Genomic DNA, 16,108 nt, shown 5'->3' with positions numbered 1-16,108 from the left:
ATTTCTGAGTCCTATTTATACTGGTCCATGTCAACCAGTCATTCATTTAACATTTGTCTAATATTTTATTTCCTGTTGAAGAGCAGTCAGTGTTTCTTCTCTTGATTTCTCTTTGCCACAGTCTGGCCAAGAATGATGCCATACATAATTTCATCATTCTTCCATTTCATTGTTACTTTAATATTATTTAAACATAGGTAGATTAATTGGCAATGATATTTCAAAGATGATGAAATTACATATCTTAGATTTATGAAACAAATATAGTGAACTTACATGGTTATTGACAATATATTTATTTTAGTATATTTTCAGAATACATTTTCCTTTTTGTTCTTTTGAAACTTTTGTTTGTGGGAAAAAGGGTTTATTTTGGCTTACAGATTCAAGGGGAATCTCTGTGATGGCGGGGGAAAACGATGGCATGAGCAGAGGGTGGACATCACCTCCTGGGCAACATCAGATGGACAATAGCAACAGGAGAGTGCGCCAAACACTGGCAAGGGGAAGCTGGCTATAACACCCATAATCCTGCCCCCAAGAATGCACTGCCTCCAGGAGGTGTTAACTCCCAAATGGCCATCAGCTGGGGACATGGCATTCAGAGAACCTAAGTTTATGAGGGACACCTGAATCAAACCACCACATCCTCCCCCTGGCCCCCATAAATTGATAACCGTACATGATGTTAAATGTAATGCATTTAGTCCATCTTTAAAAGTCCCCACAGTTTTTATCAGTACCAGTGATGTTCAGCCATTCCTATAGTCCAAGGTCTTTTAACCATAAACAAAACAAAAACCCCATAATGGCACAGAATACACATTCATGCTGCAAAAGGTGGTATTGGGCATAGCAAAGAAATATTCAACCAGCACAAGATTTAAACAGGGCAAACATCAAACTTGGTAGCCCCAAGTTCAACAACTCTAGTCAGTGACAAGCTTCCAAGTCTGATAATTCTAACCATTGACAAGTCTCAGGAGTTCCAATTCCACCCCTCCAGCCAGGCTACTCATAGTCCTGGAAAACTTCATCTAGTGTCAGCAGCTATCCTTGGCAGCCATCCCATAATTCTGGCCTCCCCACTGGGTCTCCACTGCAACCCATGGTCCATGGCTCCATTGGTTCCCCATGCAGGCATCCAGCAATCCTGTTTCACACTGCCCATGGCCACTTCCAAAATACAAGACTGTGTTGCAAATTCAATTACCCTCTCTTTCCTGCATTTTTTATATTCCATAATACCAGGTGGGCTGCAAACTTGTTAATCAAGGGGGGAATAAACAGACTTTGAAGAATAAAACACGCATTCAGCATCAGGCCCCTTCAAAAGACTGCATTCTTTTTGTTGTCCCAATGCAGGTCAGCTGGCCCAATCTCAATAGTTGTAATCTCATACAATTGCAGCTTAACAGGCAGAAGTTTCAACCCAAAGATTTCTTTCTTTGCCACGTCATTCTACTTACACCAGTTGGTTTCTATACAATGCAACCTGCACAAGTTCTCAGGACATAGACAGGCAGAACACAGCAAGCCTCTCACATGAAGTGCTTCTAGCCTAGTCCAGGCAAAGCTCTTTGTCACCCTCATAAGCCAAACCTCATAGTCCACAGTTCTTACTGCATTGAGATCCTTCAACTCTGACCACACAGAAAAGTCATGAGATACAATTCTTTATAAATAATTGCAACTGCTCAAAAAGAACCTAAAAAGGTGAAATTGGGTTTAAAGGACCCTGATGGTATACACTGTGCACAGCTGAGTTAAAATGTCACACTGAGAAGCATTTTATAAAGTCTCACTTGTGATAGTTTCTGCATAGCTACATAGGTAACTTGTATACTGCTTTTAAGCTTGCAGGCATTTAAATATGGACTACTAATAATAAAACTGACTTGGCAAAGAATTTTTGATAGATATTAATCATAGTCAGCTTTTTCGGTTACATCCAGTCCTGGCTTAGTGCACCCGGTAATGACCCCATGAAGAGTGAATGTGCATTACATAATAAAGAAAAGCCTCCCCTCTGCGATCCTGGACAGTCCAGGCTGACTGGGATGAGCATTCCCATATAGGTCAAGCTGGATAAATATAGAACCGCCACTTTCGAAGGCTGTTGCCAGGGGCTCAACACTGTCAGTTCTGTTTCTATGGGAAGGACTGCTAATGGTAAAAACAAAACTGAACGCCAATGAATTGAAAAGGGTTGCTGTGTGAAAGTGTAAGTCTTTTGGTAAACTGTTTATTGAGATTTAGCTATATTAATTTGTGAACATTAATCTTGACATCCTTCCTTGGCTGAGTCCTAATTTATTGCAGCAAGAACTTGCCTTGTATTTTTTTTTTTTAAGGAACACACCTGTAAAGATTGATGTTATTGTACTGACGAGGTTGGGGGAAGGGAACTGACGACAGGTCATAAGATTAGTAAGGTTTGGAAAAGGTCAGAATTGTACTGAATTATGCTTAAGACAGATTGCCTCGGTGATCATTTAATCAAACACAGTGTTCTTATTGTCCTTGGCCTCCATGCTCACATAGATGATTTTGAAGTTGGACTGAGAAGGAAGTTGTGACTCCAAGCACAACACAGGACATACTGACAGCAAAATACATTGCAGCAGCTCTTTATTTCTAGCTGTATTAGAACGCTAACCTTGGATATAAATGTCTTTTTAAAAAAATATTTTATTTTTATTTATTTATTTTTGACAGAGAAAGAAGGAGAGGAGAGAGAATGGGTGCACCAGGTCTCCAGCCATTGCAAACAAACTCCAGACACTTATGCCCCCTTTTGCTTTGGCTAATGTGGGTCCTGGGGAATCAAACCTGGCTCCTTTGGCTTTGCAGGCAAATGCCTTAACTGCTAAGCCATCCCTCCAGATCAGATATAGATGTCTTTAAAAAAACGTAAGGGGCCAAACGTGGTGGTGCCTGCCTTTAATCCTGTCACTTGAGAGAGAGAGGCAGGAGGACTGCTGTGAACTCAAAGCCAATGTGAGGCTACAGAGTGAGTTCTAGGTCAGCCAGAGCAAGACCCTACCTCAAAAAAGCAAAATAAATAAATAAATAAATAAATAAATAAATAAGTAAAGGACTAATTTGATGTCTTAGTCATTAAAAACACTTGCTGTGCCAATGTGATATCGGGAGTTTGGATCCCTAGAACCCAGGTAGAGCTGGATGCAAGTAGCACACATTGTCTGTAATTCTAGCATGCTTACAGCAATGGAAGGGAGAGCCAGAGAATCCTGAAGTTTGAAGTAGCAAAACAAGAAGAGACCATGTCTCAAACCAGGTAGGTGGTGAGGGTCAGCATCCTGAGGTCGTCCTCTGACTCCTACATGTGCATGCACACACACACACACACACACACCAGGACAAAAATGTAACATCTCTGGACTGGAGGGATGGCTTAGTGGTTAAGGCGCTTGCCTGCAAAGCCAAAGGACCCAGGTTCGATTCTCCAGGACCCATGTTAGCCAAATGCACAAGGGGGCACATGCATCTGGAGTTCATTTGTAGTGGCTAGAGGCCCTGGCATGCCCATTCTCTCTCTGTCAAATAAATAAATAAAAATAAAAAATGTAACATCCCACAGTTTTTCAGTCGCAGGCAAGAGTACCATGCTTTTGCACTGAGTTACTTCTACCAGTCTACATAGTGGTGCTTTGGCAAAGCTAAACTTGAAGTTCCCATTTCCCATTCTCAGTCTTCTCTGTGGTTGGGACAATGAATAATAGCTTTTGGAGTTAGATTTTTTGGGTTTTTTTTTTTTTTTTTTTTTTTTTTTGAGGTAGGGTCTCACTCTAGCCCAGGCTGACCTGACAGTTACTCTAGTCCCAGGCTGGCCTTCAACTCAGTGATTCTCCTATTGCCTCTCAGAGAAATGTATTTATTTATTTATTTATTTTTGGTTTTTCGAGATAGGGTCTCACTATAGCCCAGGCTGACCTGGAATTCACTATGGAGTCTCAGGGTGGCCTCAAACTCACGGCAATCTTCCCACCTTTGCCTCCCGAGTGCTGGGATTAAAGACGTGCGCCACCACGCCCAGCTTAGATTTTTTTTTTTTAAGAAGAAAACTATTGTTTATCATTATATATCTATTTAGTATATACAATGAACTTGAGAAATGAAAAGTAGTTTTCAAAATATTTGTAGGAGAATGATTTGTAAGTAAAAGTTCAGGGAAAAAAATAAAAGCTAAATTTCAAAAACTTTATGATGCCTGACTGTGATCTCATGTAGCATCTCACTGAAGGTCAAGTCATGCTCCATGTGTGAGTAACACAGTGTATAAGATACTCAACTTTCTAATATTATTATGCAGCGAATTTGACTTTTTCCTCTTCTGGTATGCAGTTTTATGAATTATATTTTTGTTTGATTTTGGTTTTTCGAGGTAGGACTGACCAGGAATTCACTATGGAGTCTCAGTAGTCTCATGTGGCCTCGAACTCATAGTGATCCCCCTACCTCTGCCTCCTGAGTGCTGAGATTCAAGACCTGCGCCACCATGCCTGCCTAATGTTTATTTTTATTTATTTATTTGAGAGCGACAGAGAGAGAGAGAAAGAGGCAGAGAGTGAGAGAGAGAATGGGTGCGCCAGGGCTTCCAGCCACTGCAAATGAACTACAAACGAGTGCGCCCTTTGTGCATCTGACTAATGTGGGTCCTGGGGAATCAAGCCTCGAACTGGTGTCCTTAGGCTTCACAGGCAAGCACTTAACCGCTAAGCCATCTCTCTAGCCCTAATATTATGAATTTTAACATGTATATAAATTCATGGAACCACCACAAACATCAGGATACAGTATTAGTATTTCCCAAACTTATGTGGGCCCTCCCTCCTTCCTTCTCTCCCTTTCACCCTTCCTTCCTTTATTTTATTTTATTTTATTTTATTATTTTATTTTATTTTTGTTTGCTTGTAATTAAAGGTAGAATGATTCTAGTGCTCATTTCAGAAACAGACAGTGCTGGGCTGGAAAGTTGACTCAGCACTTAAGGCACTGGCCGGCCAAGCCTAATGACCCTGGTTCAATACTTCAGCACCCACACAAAGCCAGATGCACATGGTGGCACATGCATCTGGAGTTCATTTACAGTGGCTGGAGGCCCTGGTGCACCCATTCTCTCTCTCCTCTCCCCGCCCTCCTCTCTCTCGCTCTGCAAATAAATAAAAAAATGTTTAAGGAAAAGAAAAAGACATTGAAAATAGTTTTGCAAAGAACAGTACATGATGAAGAAAAGCATACTTAATCTATTACTATAAATTTAGAGATAATAAGATGTACGAATCCAAGTAACAAAATAGTTGGGCTGGTAATAACCAGTATGGTAGAAATCTGAAGCCTTGAAGAGATGGCATCTCAATCAAGGAAGAAAGGAAGGATTCCTTTAGTCAACAGTACTGGTCAGGAGCTAAGTATTTGAAGAAGAATTAGTTGGATTCTTAAGTCACTTGTAGAAAACACTAAAAAAAGATAAAGAAGATGTGGGCTGGGCAGATGGCTCTTTGGTTAAGGTATTTGCTTGCAAAGCCGCTGCCTCAGGTCCAGGCCCCGTCAGGCCGGCCAGAGCGGCGCGTGCGCTGTGGCGGGAGGCGGGTGCGCTCACACGCTCACTTTTCACCCACGCTCACCTCGAAAAAGTACAAGTTGTTTTTTTTTAAAAAGAAGAAAATAAAGATGACCATCAGTGTTTATGAGGAATAATTTTAAGGGTAAAAGTAACAGAAAATATAAAAACAAAAACTGTTCATGCTGGCTATAAAAACAAGCAGAATATACCATCCACTTATCACAATGTATGTTATAAATACTATTAAGACAAATAACAAACTAACATAAGATATTTACAAAATATGTCAAGAACCTTAATAAAAAGCATTTAAATTTTTTGTTTATTTTTATTTATTTATTTGAGAATGACAGACAGGGAAAGAGGCAGATAAACAGAGAGAGAGAATGGGCACTCCAGGGCCTCCAGCCACATCAAGCAAACTCCACACGCATGCACCCATGGGTCCTGGGGAATCAAGCCTTGAACTGGGGTCCTTAGGCTTCACAGGCAAGTGCTTAACTGCTAAGCCATCTTTCCAGCCCACAAAAAGTATTTTTATAAACCAACAATAAAAGAAATGTAAAAACGTACAGAAGACACCAAATAATGAGAAAATTAACAATAGTAAGGTAATTTACAAAATGTGCCATCATCTTCATTAATTAGAAATTACTGAAGCAATTTAGTAATTAGACAAATGTGATTAGAAACAGATCAGGTCCCAGCACAAAACAAAACAAAAACTATTTATCTACCAAATTGAGAAATACTTTTTAGATGTTTCTGATATTCTTTATATGTGAGAATATACCAAAATAGACAGTCATGTATTATGGTGAAATTCTAAATTGATTAAAACCTTTCTGATTGGCTGGCAGTATAACAAGAGTCCAAGGCCCTAGATTTGAACTGCAGCTCCACAATAAACTCCCCTTTAAAAAATTTTTTTAATTTATCTATTTATTAGAGATAGAGAGGGAAAAAGAAAGTGAGAGTGGGTGTGCTGGGCCTGCAAATGAGCTCCAGACACGTGGGACCTGGAGAATCGAACCTGGGTCCTTAGGCTTCACAGGAATGTGCCTTAACCACTAAGCTATCTCTCCAGCCCCCACAATAAACTTTCTTTTTTAAAAAAGTATTTGACAAAACTCACCAAGAAGTTGGCTCAGCAGTTACAGGTGCTTGCAAAGCCTGCTGGCTCAATATTAGATAAAACCAGACGCAAAAAGGAAGCTGTGGGCAATGCCCCCCCCAACTCACCTACCTGCAAATAAGTCTATGCATATTACTTTTAAAATAAATATTTTTCACCCTGTTTTTTTTTTCTATTTTTGAGATAGGGTCTTGCTTTAGCTCAGTCTGACTTGGAATTCACTGTGTAGTCTCAGAGTGGCCTCGAACGCATGACGATCCTCCTACCTACCTAGCCTCCCGAGTGCCGGGATTAAAGGCGAGTGCCACCACGCCCAGCTTCAGCATGCCTTTTTACGTAACAATTGTGTTCAGGAAGTAATTATGTATATTGTTTAAGATTTAAGTAAAAGAATATTTCTTATAGCAACATGTAAATGCTAAAACCTTAGCTCTCTAATATTTCATCATAACTGGTTCTTTGTTAGATACTTAATTATTAACAATACTTAAATATCTTAAAATACTGGAAATAATTAAATGTCTAACAAAGAACCAAAATATTGGAAATAATTAAATGTCTAACAAAGAACCAAATATTGGAAATAATTAAATGTCTAACAAAGAACCAGTCATGATGAAATATTAGAGAGCTGCTACATAGCAGTCTTTTGGTTAATTGACTTTTGGGTAATTATGAACTCTTTGCGTTTTTATATAATTTTCCATAATCACATGTTTTTCAATTAGAAACAGAAATAATCATTTGAAATTGTTTTCAAAGAATAATAAACGTTCAAGACAACACAAGGTATACGTTCCCCTTTTTAAAATTAAAATTAAAGTTAAAAATTTCAAATAAGTCTATGGAACATTAATAGCTTTAATTTTTATGTGATAAAAGTAATTTTTTAATCTTATTTTTAATTGTTGTATAACTTTGGCAGTAGCCTGTAGTGTTTGGGGGCATCAGAAGCCTCCCTGACCAACAACTCCTGGACTTATCCCACCCCTGGCATTGAAATTTTCTAGTTAATAATCTATGACTCTGGGCACAACACTATCTACCTCCACAGGATATTTCTACCCAAACTCTCTTTAAAAACAAAAATTATTTATCTGAGAGAGGCAGACAGAGAGAGAATGAATGTACCAGAACCTCTAGCCACTGCAAACGAACTCCAGATGCATGTGCCATCCTGTTCATCCAGCTTTGTGTTGGTACTGGGACTCAAACCTGGGTCCTTTGACTTTGCAGCAAATACTTTAAATGCTAAGCCATTTCTTTAGCCTCAAGCTCTCTTTTTTAACATATATGTTATTAGCTAGTGAAGAAGTACATGTTCATATGCCTTATTCATAACATCTTTAATAAACACTTCTACTACTTTTATAATATGATAAAAACTGAGAGACTTGTTATTTTAAAGATTGTCTTTTTTACTAGAGATTTATGAATTCCAACTGTACCTAATCTTCAGTCTCACTGAGCTCATCACTTAGTTTATATTACTTATATATTTTCATATTTAGGTGATATTTATTCTCTCCTGTTTTGCTAATCCTTAATGTTCTTGTATTAAAAAGAAAGCAAGTAGCTGGGTGTCGCGGCGCACGCCTTTAATCCCAACACTTGGGAGGCAGAGGTAGGAGGATCGTCGTAAGTTCGAGGCCATCCTGAGAAGATATAGTGAATTCTAGGTCAGTCTGGGCTAGAGCAAGACCCTCCTTTGAAAAAAATCAAAAAAAAAAAAAAAGAAGAAGAAGAAGGAAAGAAAGAAAGAAAGAGAATTACGACAATTTCCTATTTGAAAATAGCTAATATAGGAGATTTTGAATATTCCTCCAAATAAGGAAAAGTTAAATGTAACGGATATGTCATTTACCCTGATCTGATTGTGACATATTGTATACATGTATTTACATGTCGCTATACCCCATAAATATATGCAGTTGTTATGTGTCAGTTAAAAATTTTCAGCGAACGGTTTGTAGAGTGCTCATCCCCCTTTGGTTCCTCACCGGAAGCTTAATTACTGAAGATAAATTATCACAAGGCCCAGGTTAATTTAACATAATGAACTGTTAGCTATTAAATACAATATTCTAGAAGAATACACTTGGAATTTGCAGAATGTTGAAAAATAATTCCAATACCTTTTAGAGGAAAATAGCGCATTATATTTTTATTTGTTTGTTAATTTTTGGGTTTTTGAGGTAAGGTCTTATTGTAGCCCAGGCTAACCTAGAATTCACTATGTAGTCTCAGGGTGGCCTCGAATTCACAGAAATCCTCCTACCTCTGCCTCTTGAGTGCTGGGATTAAAGGCGTGTGCCACCACGCCTGGTCTAGCCCATTATATTTACTAGTCAAAATGGAACAAAGCTTTGTTTTTTTGTTTAGTTCCTTTAATAATATAAATTGTGAGCTTTAATAGAATTTCCTTCCTCTATAGCTTGGTGCTAACAGTGGCTTACACATCATCATCTTTGATGAAATCGATGCCATCTGCAAGCAGAGGGGCAGCATGGCCGGAAGCACGGGCGTCCATGACACTGTGGTCAACCAGCTGCTGTCCAAAATTGATGGCGTCGAGCAGCTGAACAACATCCTCGTCATCGGTGGGTTTGCTTGTCTATAAAATTCTTCAAAACAAGTTAAGAGCTATGTAGGTTGTGATTATATTATTTTGCCAGTGTCTCTAAGTTAGACAAGTGAAATTGAAGAATGTGACTGTTTGGTTGTCTAGACACAATAGGGAAAATAAAAGATGGATGTTAGTGTCATGAAGATGTAAGCTTATAGCTCACCCAGAGACAAGCTTCAGATCCCTTATTGCTTACAGTTGTAGCATCCCCTAACTGTTGTATGTGCTTAGCTTCTTGAGACGCTTTGGGAAGGAGGAAGCTACTATTTTGCGGAAATTGAAACCATTGGTCTACAAAACAAGGAAGGGACTTTGGAGTCAGAGAAAACATGTTCACATTTTCTCTTTCTCCCTTCAATAGGTTATTTACTAGCTCAACTTTAATGTTGCATTTTACTTTATTTTTATTTATTTACTTATGAGGGTGGAGGAGAGAATGGGTGCACCAGGGCCTGTAGCCACTGCAAGCAAACTCCAGACCCATGCACCACCATGTGCATGTGGGTTCTGGGGAATCAAGTCTGGGTCCTTAGGCTTCACAGGCAAACACCCTAACTACTAAGCCATCTCTTCAAATAGTGGAAGCTTTATTACAAAGTCTTCCAATACTTATTTTCTTAGAATGGATTACAAATGAATGCTGCCATTATTTTAGTATAATTTGGTTTTCTGATTAATTTTATAAAATTCCCTGTTTGCTTGTTAAGAAAATTACTATTTTTACATATATGAGAAGCCCGTTTTATCCTACTTTTGAACTCTGCTCATTTGCTTGTTGTTTTAACATTTGCATTTAGGAATGACCAACAGACCAGATTTGATAGATGAGGCTCTCCTTCGACCTGGAAGACTGGAAGTTAAGATGGAGATAGGTAAGCAGGCCTGTCACACGTGTGTGTGTGTGTGTGTGTGTGTGTGTGTGTGTGTGTGTGTCTTTACACATGTGGATTCAGAGTTCATTAATAGGAACAGTGACATTTACTTTAATGTTTATTAACAGATGTTTACAGCTTGAGTACCTAAATGTATTAGGATTATCATAATCTCTTTCGACTGGCTCTCAAGACTAGAAACATTTCCCATTTTAATTTCTTTAGGCCTGCCTGATGAGAAGGGTCGGTTGCAGATCCTTCACATCCACACAGCGAGGATGAGAGGCCATCAGTTGCTGTCCGCCGACGTGGATATTAAAGAGCTGGCTGTGGAGACCAAGAATTTCAGTGGGGCTGAGCTGGAGGGCCTGGTGCGAGCAGCGCAGTCCACCGCAATGAACAGACACATCAAGGTCAGGAGAACCAACTAACTAGACGACTGGGTGCAGCCCTGCGAGGGCCGAGCTGCTCTTGTCCCTCCTTCCTCTCAAGCATGCCAAGGCTGGCGTAAGTCCGAGTTTTGATGGAGAAGAGTGATGGAATAAGAATTAAGTGTCCACTGTTCAGTCTTTAGAACAGTGGAAAGGGCAGTGACAGCATCTGTCCCATGGTGGCCACCAGCTCCTCAGCTTTAGGTTGTTACCGCCTGACAGAGACGCAGTGAAGACTTTGAGGGTTTGTTTTTGTAAATCTTTATGCTGTGGTGTTACAGTATGTCTAAGAAGCTGCGTATTGTTTGTGCTGAGTCTTACAGGGCTGTTGCACGTATTATGTACACTGAGCACTTGCTGTTTTTGGAGTTTTAAGCTGGAGACACAGAAAGAATGAATCTAATCCTCTTCTCTAAAGGCGTTCAGAGTCAGACAAATGGACATGCTTGCAAATTAGCCCAAGAATGTGGAGGAGGAGTTTTTTGTTTTTTGTTTTTGTTTTGTTTTGTTTTTTTGAGGTAGAGTCTCACACTAGCTCAGGCTGACATGAACTTCACTATGTAATCTTGGAGCGGCCTTGAACTCATGGTGATCCTCCTACATCTGCCTCTCAAGTGCTGGGATTAAAGGCGTCCACCACCATGCCTGGTTTGAGTTTTTGTTTCTTGTTTTTGCAATATCGGGAATTGAACTCAGGCCATACTGAAATATTTGTTAGTTTACTTTCAGCCTCTCTGCTTTTACTCTTTTGTTTTGTTGCTTTATTTAAATATTTATGCTCCTTGCTCACCTTGCTTTTCATTATTTGTTTATTTATTTATTTATGAGACAGAGCCAGATAGAAAGAGAGAATGGGTGTGCCAAGGCCCAAGCCACTGCAAATGAACTCTAGATGTGTGCATCACCATGTGTATCTGAGTGACATGGGTCCTGGGGAACTGAACCTGGATCCTTAGGCTTTGCAGGCATGTTCCTTAACCACTTTGCCATCTCTCCAACCTGTATACATGTGTTCTTAATCACACTACTTACTGTCATAATTTTTCTCCATAATAGAAAAGTGACTGTCTTACTTAGTCCATATTTTTGAAGGTTTGGATAACATGAAAATATAATAGTGGGCCCTGATACAATATCCATCATCCACACAGGGCCTGCTTTTCTCATTCTTCTTCTTTGTCATAAGAAAGGTTGTTAATAAGAATTAGTGCCGGTCATGGTGGCGCACACCTTTAATCCCAGCACTCAGGAGGCAGAGATAGGAGGATTGCCATGAGTTCAAGGCCATCTTGAAACTACATAGTGAGTTCCAGGTCAGCCTGGACTAGACTGAAACCCTACCTTGGGGAAAAAAAAAAAAAAAAAAAGGATGACTTCAAGAAAAATTATGTGAATGACAGGAAAATTGATCCATACTATTCCTTCATCTCAGATCATATGGATGCATCTCAATATAATCCACAATAATTTTTTACTAGTGTTCTCATTTTATTTCAATGCAACTTAATTTATTCACTAAAAAATTCATAATCTATTGAGTCTTGTGTTCTCATTTTTTAAAAATATTTTTATTTATTTGTGAAAGAATATGAATGGGCATGCCAGGTCCTTTTGCTGCTGCAAATAAACTGCAGACACATGAGCCATGTTGTGCATCTGGCTTTCATGCATACTGGGGAATCCTACCCATGCCTACAGGCTTTGCAAGCAAATGTCTTTAACCACTGAGCAATCCTTCCTTTCTTTTCAAAGGTAGGATCTCACTCTAGCCCAAGCTGCTTTGGTATTTATTATGTAGTCTCAGGTTGGTCTCAAACTCACAGCAATCCTCCTACCTGTGCTTTTCTTTATTTTTTTTCTTTATTTTTTTAATTTTTTTGTTTATTTTATTTATTTATTTATTTGAGAGCAACAGACACAGAGAGAGAAAGAGTCAGAGAGAGAAAGAATGGGCGCGCCAGGGCTTCCAGCCACTGCAAACGAACTCCAGACGCGTGCGCCCCCTTGTGCATCTGCCTAACGTGGGTCCTGGGGAATTGAGCCTCGAACCGGGGTCCTTAGGCTTCACAGGCAAGCGCTTAACCGCTAAGCCGTCTCTCCAGCCCTACCTGTGCTTTTCAAGTGCTGGGGTTAAAGGCATGTGCCACCACGCCTAGTGTGTTATCTCATTTTTAAATGCATTGACCATGAGATCTTTCACTTATTTAGTCAGTTGTCATTTTTACCTCCATAATTTTATTCCAAAATTACACTCTATACTCTTTTCTCACTAAGAAACGGAATCCCTTCAGTAATACATTGGGCTCATCTACATATGAAGCAAGAGGGGTGCTGGGAAGATGGCAGATTGGGCAGCTAACAAGTGTGGCTGTGAATTATGCTCCTTTGCTTTTTGTTTCTGGCTTGTCAAAGGGAAATACTTCCTGCCTGACCAGGAGCTGAAGGGATGTACACTGAAGAAGTGATGGACACTGAAGGGATGTACACTGAAGAAGTGATGGACACTGAAGAAGTGATGGACACTGAAGAAGTGATGGACACTGAAAAAGTGATGGACACTGAAGAAGTGATGTATGCTGAAGGGATGTACACTGAAGAAGTGATGTGCACTGAAGAAGTGATGTGCACTGAAGAAGTGATGTACACTGAAGAAGTGATGTGCACTGAAGAAGTGATGTCCACTGAAGAAGTGATGTACGCTGAAGAAGTGATGTGCACTGAAGAAGTGATGTGCACTGAAGGGATGGACACTGAAGAAGTGATGTACACTGAAGAAGTGATGTACACTGAAGGGATGGACACTGAAGAAGTGATGTACGCTGAAGAAGTGATGTATACTGAAGGGATGGACACTGAAGAAGTGATGGACACTGAAGAAGTGATGTATACTGAAGGGATGGACACTGAAGAAGTGATGTACACTGAAGAAGTGATGTATACTGAAGGGATGGACACTGAAGAAGTGATGTACACTGAAGAAGTGATATACGCTGAAGAAGTGATGTACACTGAAGGGATGTACACTGAAGAAGTGATGTACACTGAAGAAGTGATGTACGCTGAAGAAGTGATGTACGCTGAAGGGATGTACACTGAAGAAGTGATGTACACTGAAGAAGTGATGTATACTGAAGAAGTGATGTACACTGAAGAAGTGATGTACACTGAAGGGATGGACACTGAAGAAGTGATGGACACTGAAGAAGTGATGTACACTGAAGGGATGTACACTGAAGAAGTGATGGACACTGAAGAAGTGATGTGCACTGAAGGGATGGACACTGAAGAAGTGATGTACACTGAAGAAGTGATGTACGCTGAAGGGATGTACACTGAAGAAGTGATGTACACTGAAGAAGTGATGTACACTGAAGGGATGTACACTGAAGAAGTGATGTACACTGAAGAAGTGATGTATACTGAAGAAGTGATGTACGCTGAAGAAGTGATGTACGCTGAAGAAGTGATGTATACTGAAGGGATGGACACTGAAGAAGTGATGTACACTGAAGAAGTGATGTACACTGAAGAAGTGATGTACGCTGAAGAAGTGATGTATACTGAAGAAGTGATGTACACTGAAGGGATGGACACTGAAGAAGTGATGTGCACTGAAGGGATGGACACTGAAGAAGTGATGTACACTGAAGAAGGGATGGACACTGAAGGGATGGACACTGAAGAAGTGATGTATACTGAAGAAGTGATGTACACTGAAGAAGTGATGTACACTGAAGAAGTGATGTACACTGAAGGGATGGACACTGAAGAAGTGATGTACACTGAAGAAGTGATGTACACTGAAGGGATGGACACTGAAGAAGTGATGTACACTGAAGAAGTGATGTACACTGAAGAAGTGATGTACACTGAAGGGATGGACACTGAAGAAGGGATGTACACTGAAGAAGTGATGTATACTGAATAAGTGATGTACACTGAAGAAGTGATGTACACTGAAGGGATGGACACTGAAGAAGTGATGTACACTGAAGAAGTGATGTACACTGAAGAAGTGATGTACACTGAAGGGATGGACACTGAAGAAGGGATGTACACTGAAGAAGTGATGTATACTGAATAAGTGATGTACACTGAAGAAGTGATGTACACTGAAGGGATGGACACTGAAGAAGTGATGGACACTGAAGAAGTGATGTACACTGAAGAAGTGATGTACACTGAAGTGATGGACACTGAAGGGATGTACACTGAAGGGATGTACACTGAAGAAGTGATGTACACTGAAGGGATGTACACTGAAGAAGTGATGTACACTGAAGAAGTGATGTACACTGAAGGGATGTACACTGAAGAAGGGATGTACACTGAAGAAGTGATGTATACTGAAGAAGTGATGTACACTGAAGAAGTGATGTATACTGAAGAAGGGATGTACACTGAAGAAGTGATGTATACTGAAGAAGTGATGTACACTGAAGAAGTGATGTACACTGAAGAAGTGATGTACACTGAAGTGATGGACACTGAAGGGATGTACACTGAAGAAGGGATGTACACTGAAGAAGTGATGTACACTGAAGTGATGGACACTGAAGGGATGTACACTGAAGAAGGGATGTACACTGAATAAGTGATGTACACTGAAGAAGTGATGTACACTGAAGGGATGGACACTGAAGAAGTGATGGACACTGAAGTGATGGACACTGAAGAAGTGATGGACACTGAAGAAGTGATGGACACTGAAGAAGTGATGTACGCTGAAGGGATGTACACTGAAGAAGTGATGTACGCTGAAGGGATGGACACTGAAGAAGTGATGGACACTGAAGAAGTGATGTACACTGAAGGGATGGACACTGAAGAAGTGATGTACGCTGAAGGGATGTACACTGAAGAAGTGATGGACACTGAAGAAGTGATGTACACTGAAGGGATGGACACTGAAGGGCCTTATGAAATACGGAAATGCTTGCCAGTCCCATTTTGTTATGATTGGCTAAGTATATATACACCCTTTAATACCTGAATTTTTGATTTTTTTATTTTTTGTAGTTATAGTTTTTCTAGTTATAAATCTAAAATATTTGTTACCACTGTGTAGGTTAATTTTCCTTCATATTTGCAAGGAAGTGATAGTAAAAGCAGGTTACATTATTTTCATCACATGTTTAAAAATTTTTGTTTTTTTTTATTTATTTATTTGAGAGTGACAGAGAAAGAGGCAGAGAGAGAGAGAGAGTGAGAAAATGGCCTTCAGCCACTGCAAATGAACTCCAGACTCGTGTGCCCCCTTGCGCATCTGGCTAATGTGGGTCCTGGAGAATCAAGCCTCAAACCAGGGTCCTTAGGCTTCATAGGCAAGCACTTAACTGCTAGCCATTTCTCCAGCCCTTTATTTACATTTTTAAAAATCTGAGTTGCCAAAAGGTCTCAAAGACTGTTCCCAGCAAGACTTCTTAGCTGAACACGACGCAGTTTAAATCCCCC

At 39.9% G+C, this 16,108-nt stretch overlaps 1 protein-coding gene across 1 annotated transcript in view; it reads left to right on the top strand.

Annotated features, from left to right (window-relative positions):
• Nsf (N-ethylmaleimide sensitive factor, vesicle fusing ATPase) overlaps positions 1 to 16,108 on the top strand; it is a 176,465-nt gene that overhangs the window by 94,050 nt on the left and 66,307 nt on the right. The window contains exons 10-12 of the mRNA XM_045158691.1: positions 9,160 to 9,325; positions 10,149 to 10,223; positions 10,449 to 10,636. Coding sequence (XP_045014626.1) covers positions 9,160 to 9,325; positions 10,149 to 10,223; positions 10,449 to 10,636 — 429 coding nt within the window. The remainder of the gene's footprint in view (positions 1 to 9,159; positions 9,326 to 10,148; positions 10,224 to 10,448; positions 10,637 to 16,108) is intronic.

Source organism: Jaculus jaculus, chromosome 9 (genome assembly GCF_020740685.1).
Source record: "Jaculus jaculus isolate mJacJac1 chromosome 9, mJacJac1.mat.Y.cur, whole genome shotgun sequence".
NCBI lineage: Eukaryota > Metazoa > Chordata > Mammalia > Rodentia > Dipodidae > Jaculus > Jaculus jaculus.
The sequence above is the reverse complement of the archived record's forward strand: the minus strand, read 5'-3'. Positions and strand labels throughout refer to the sequence as shown.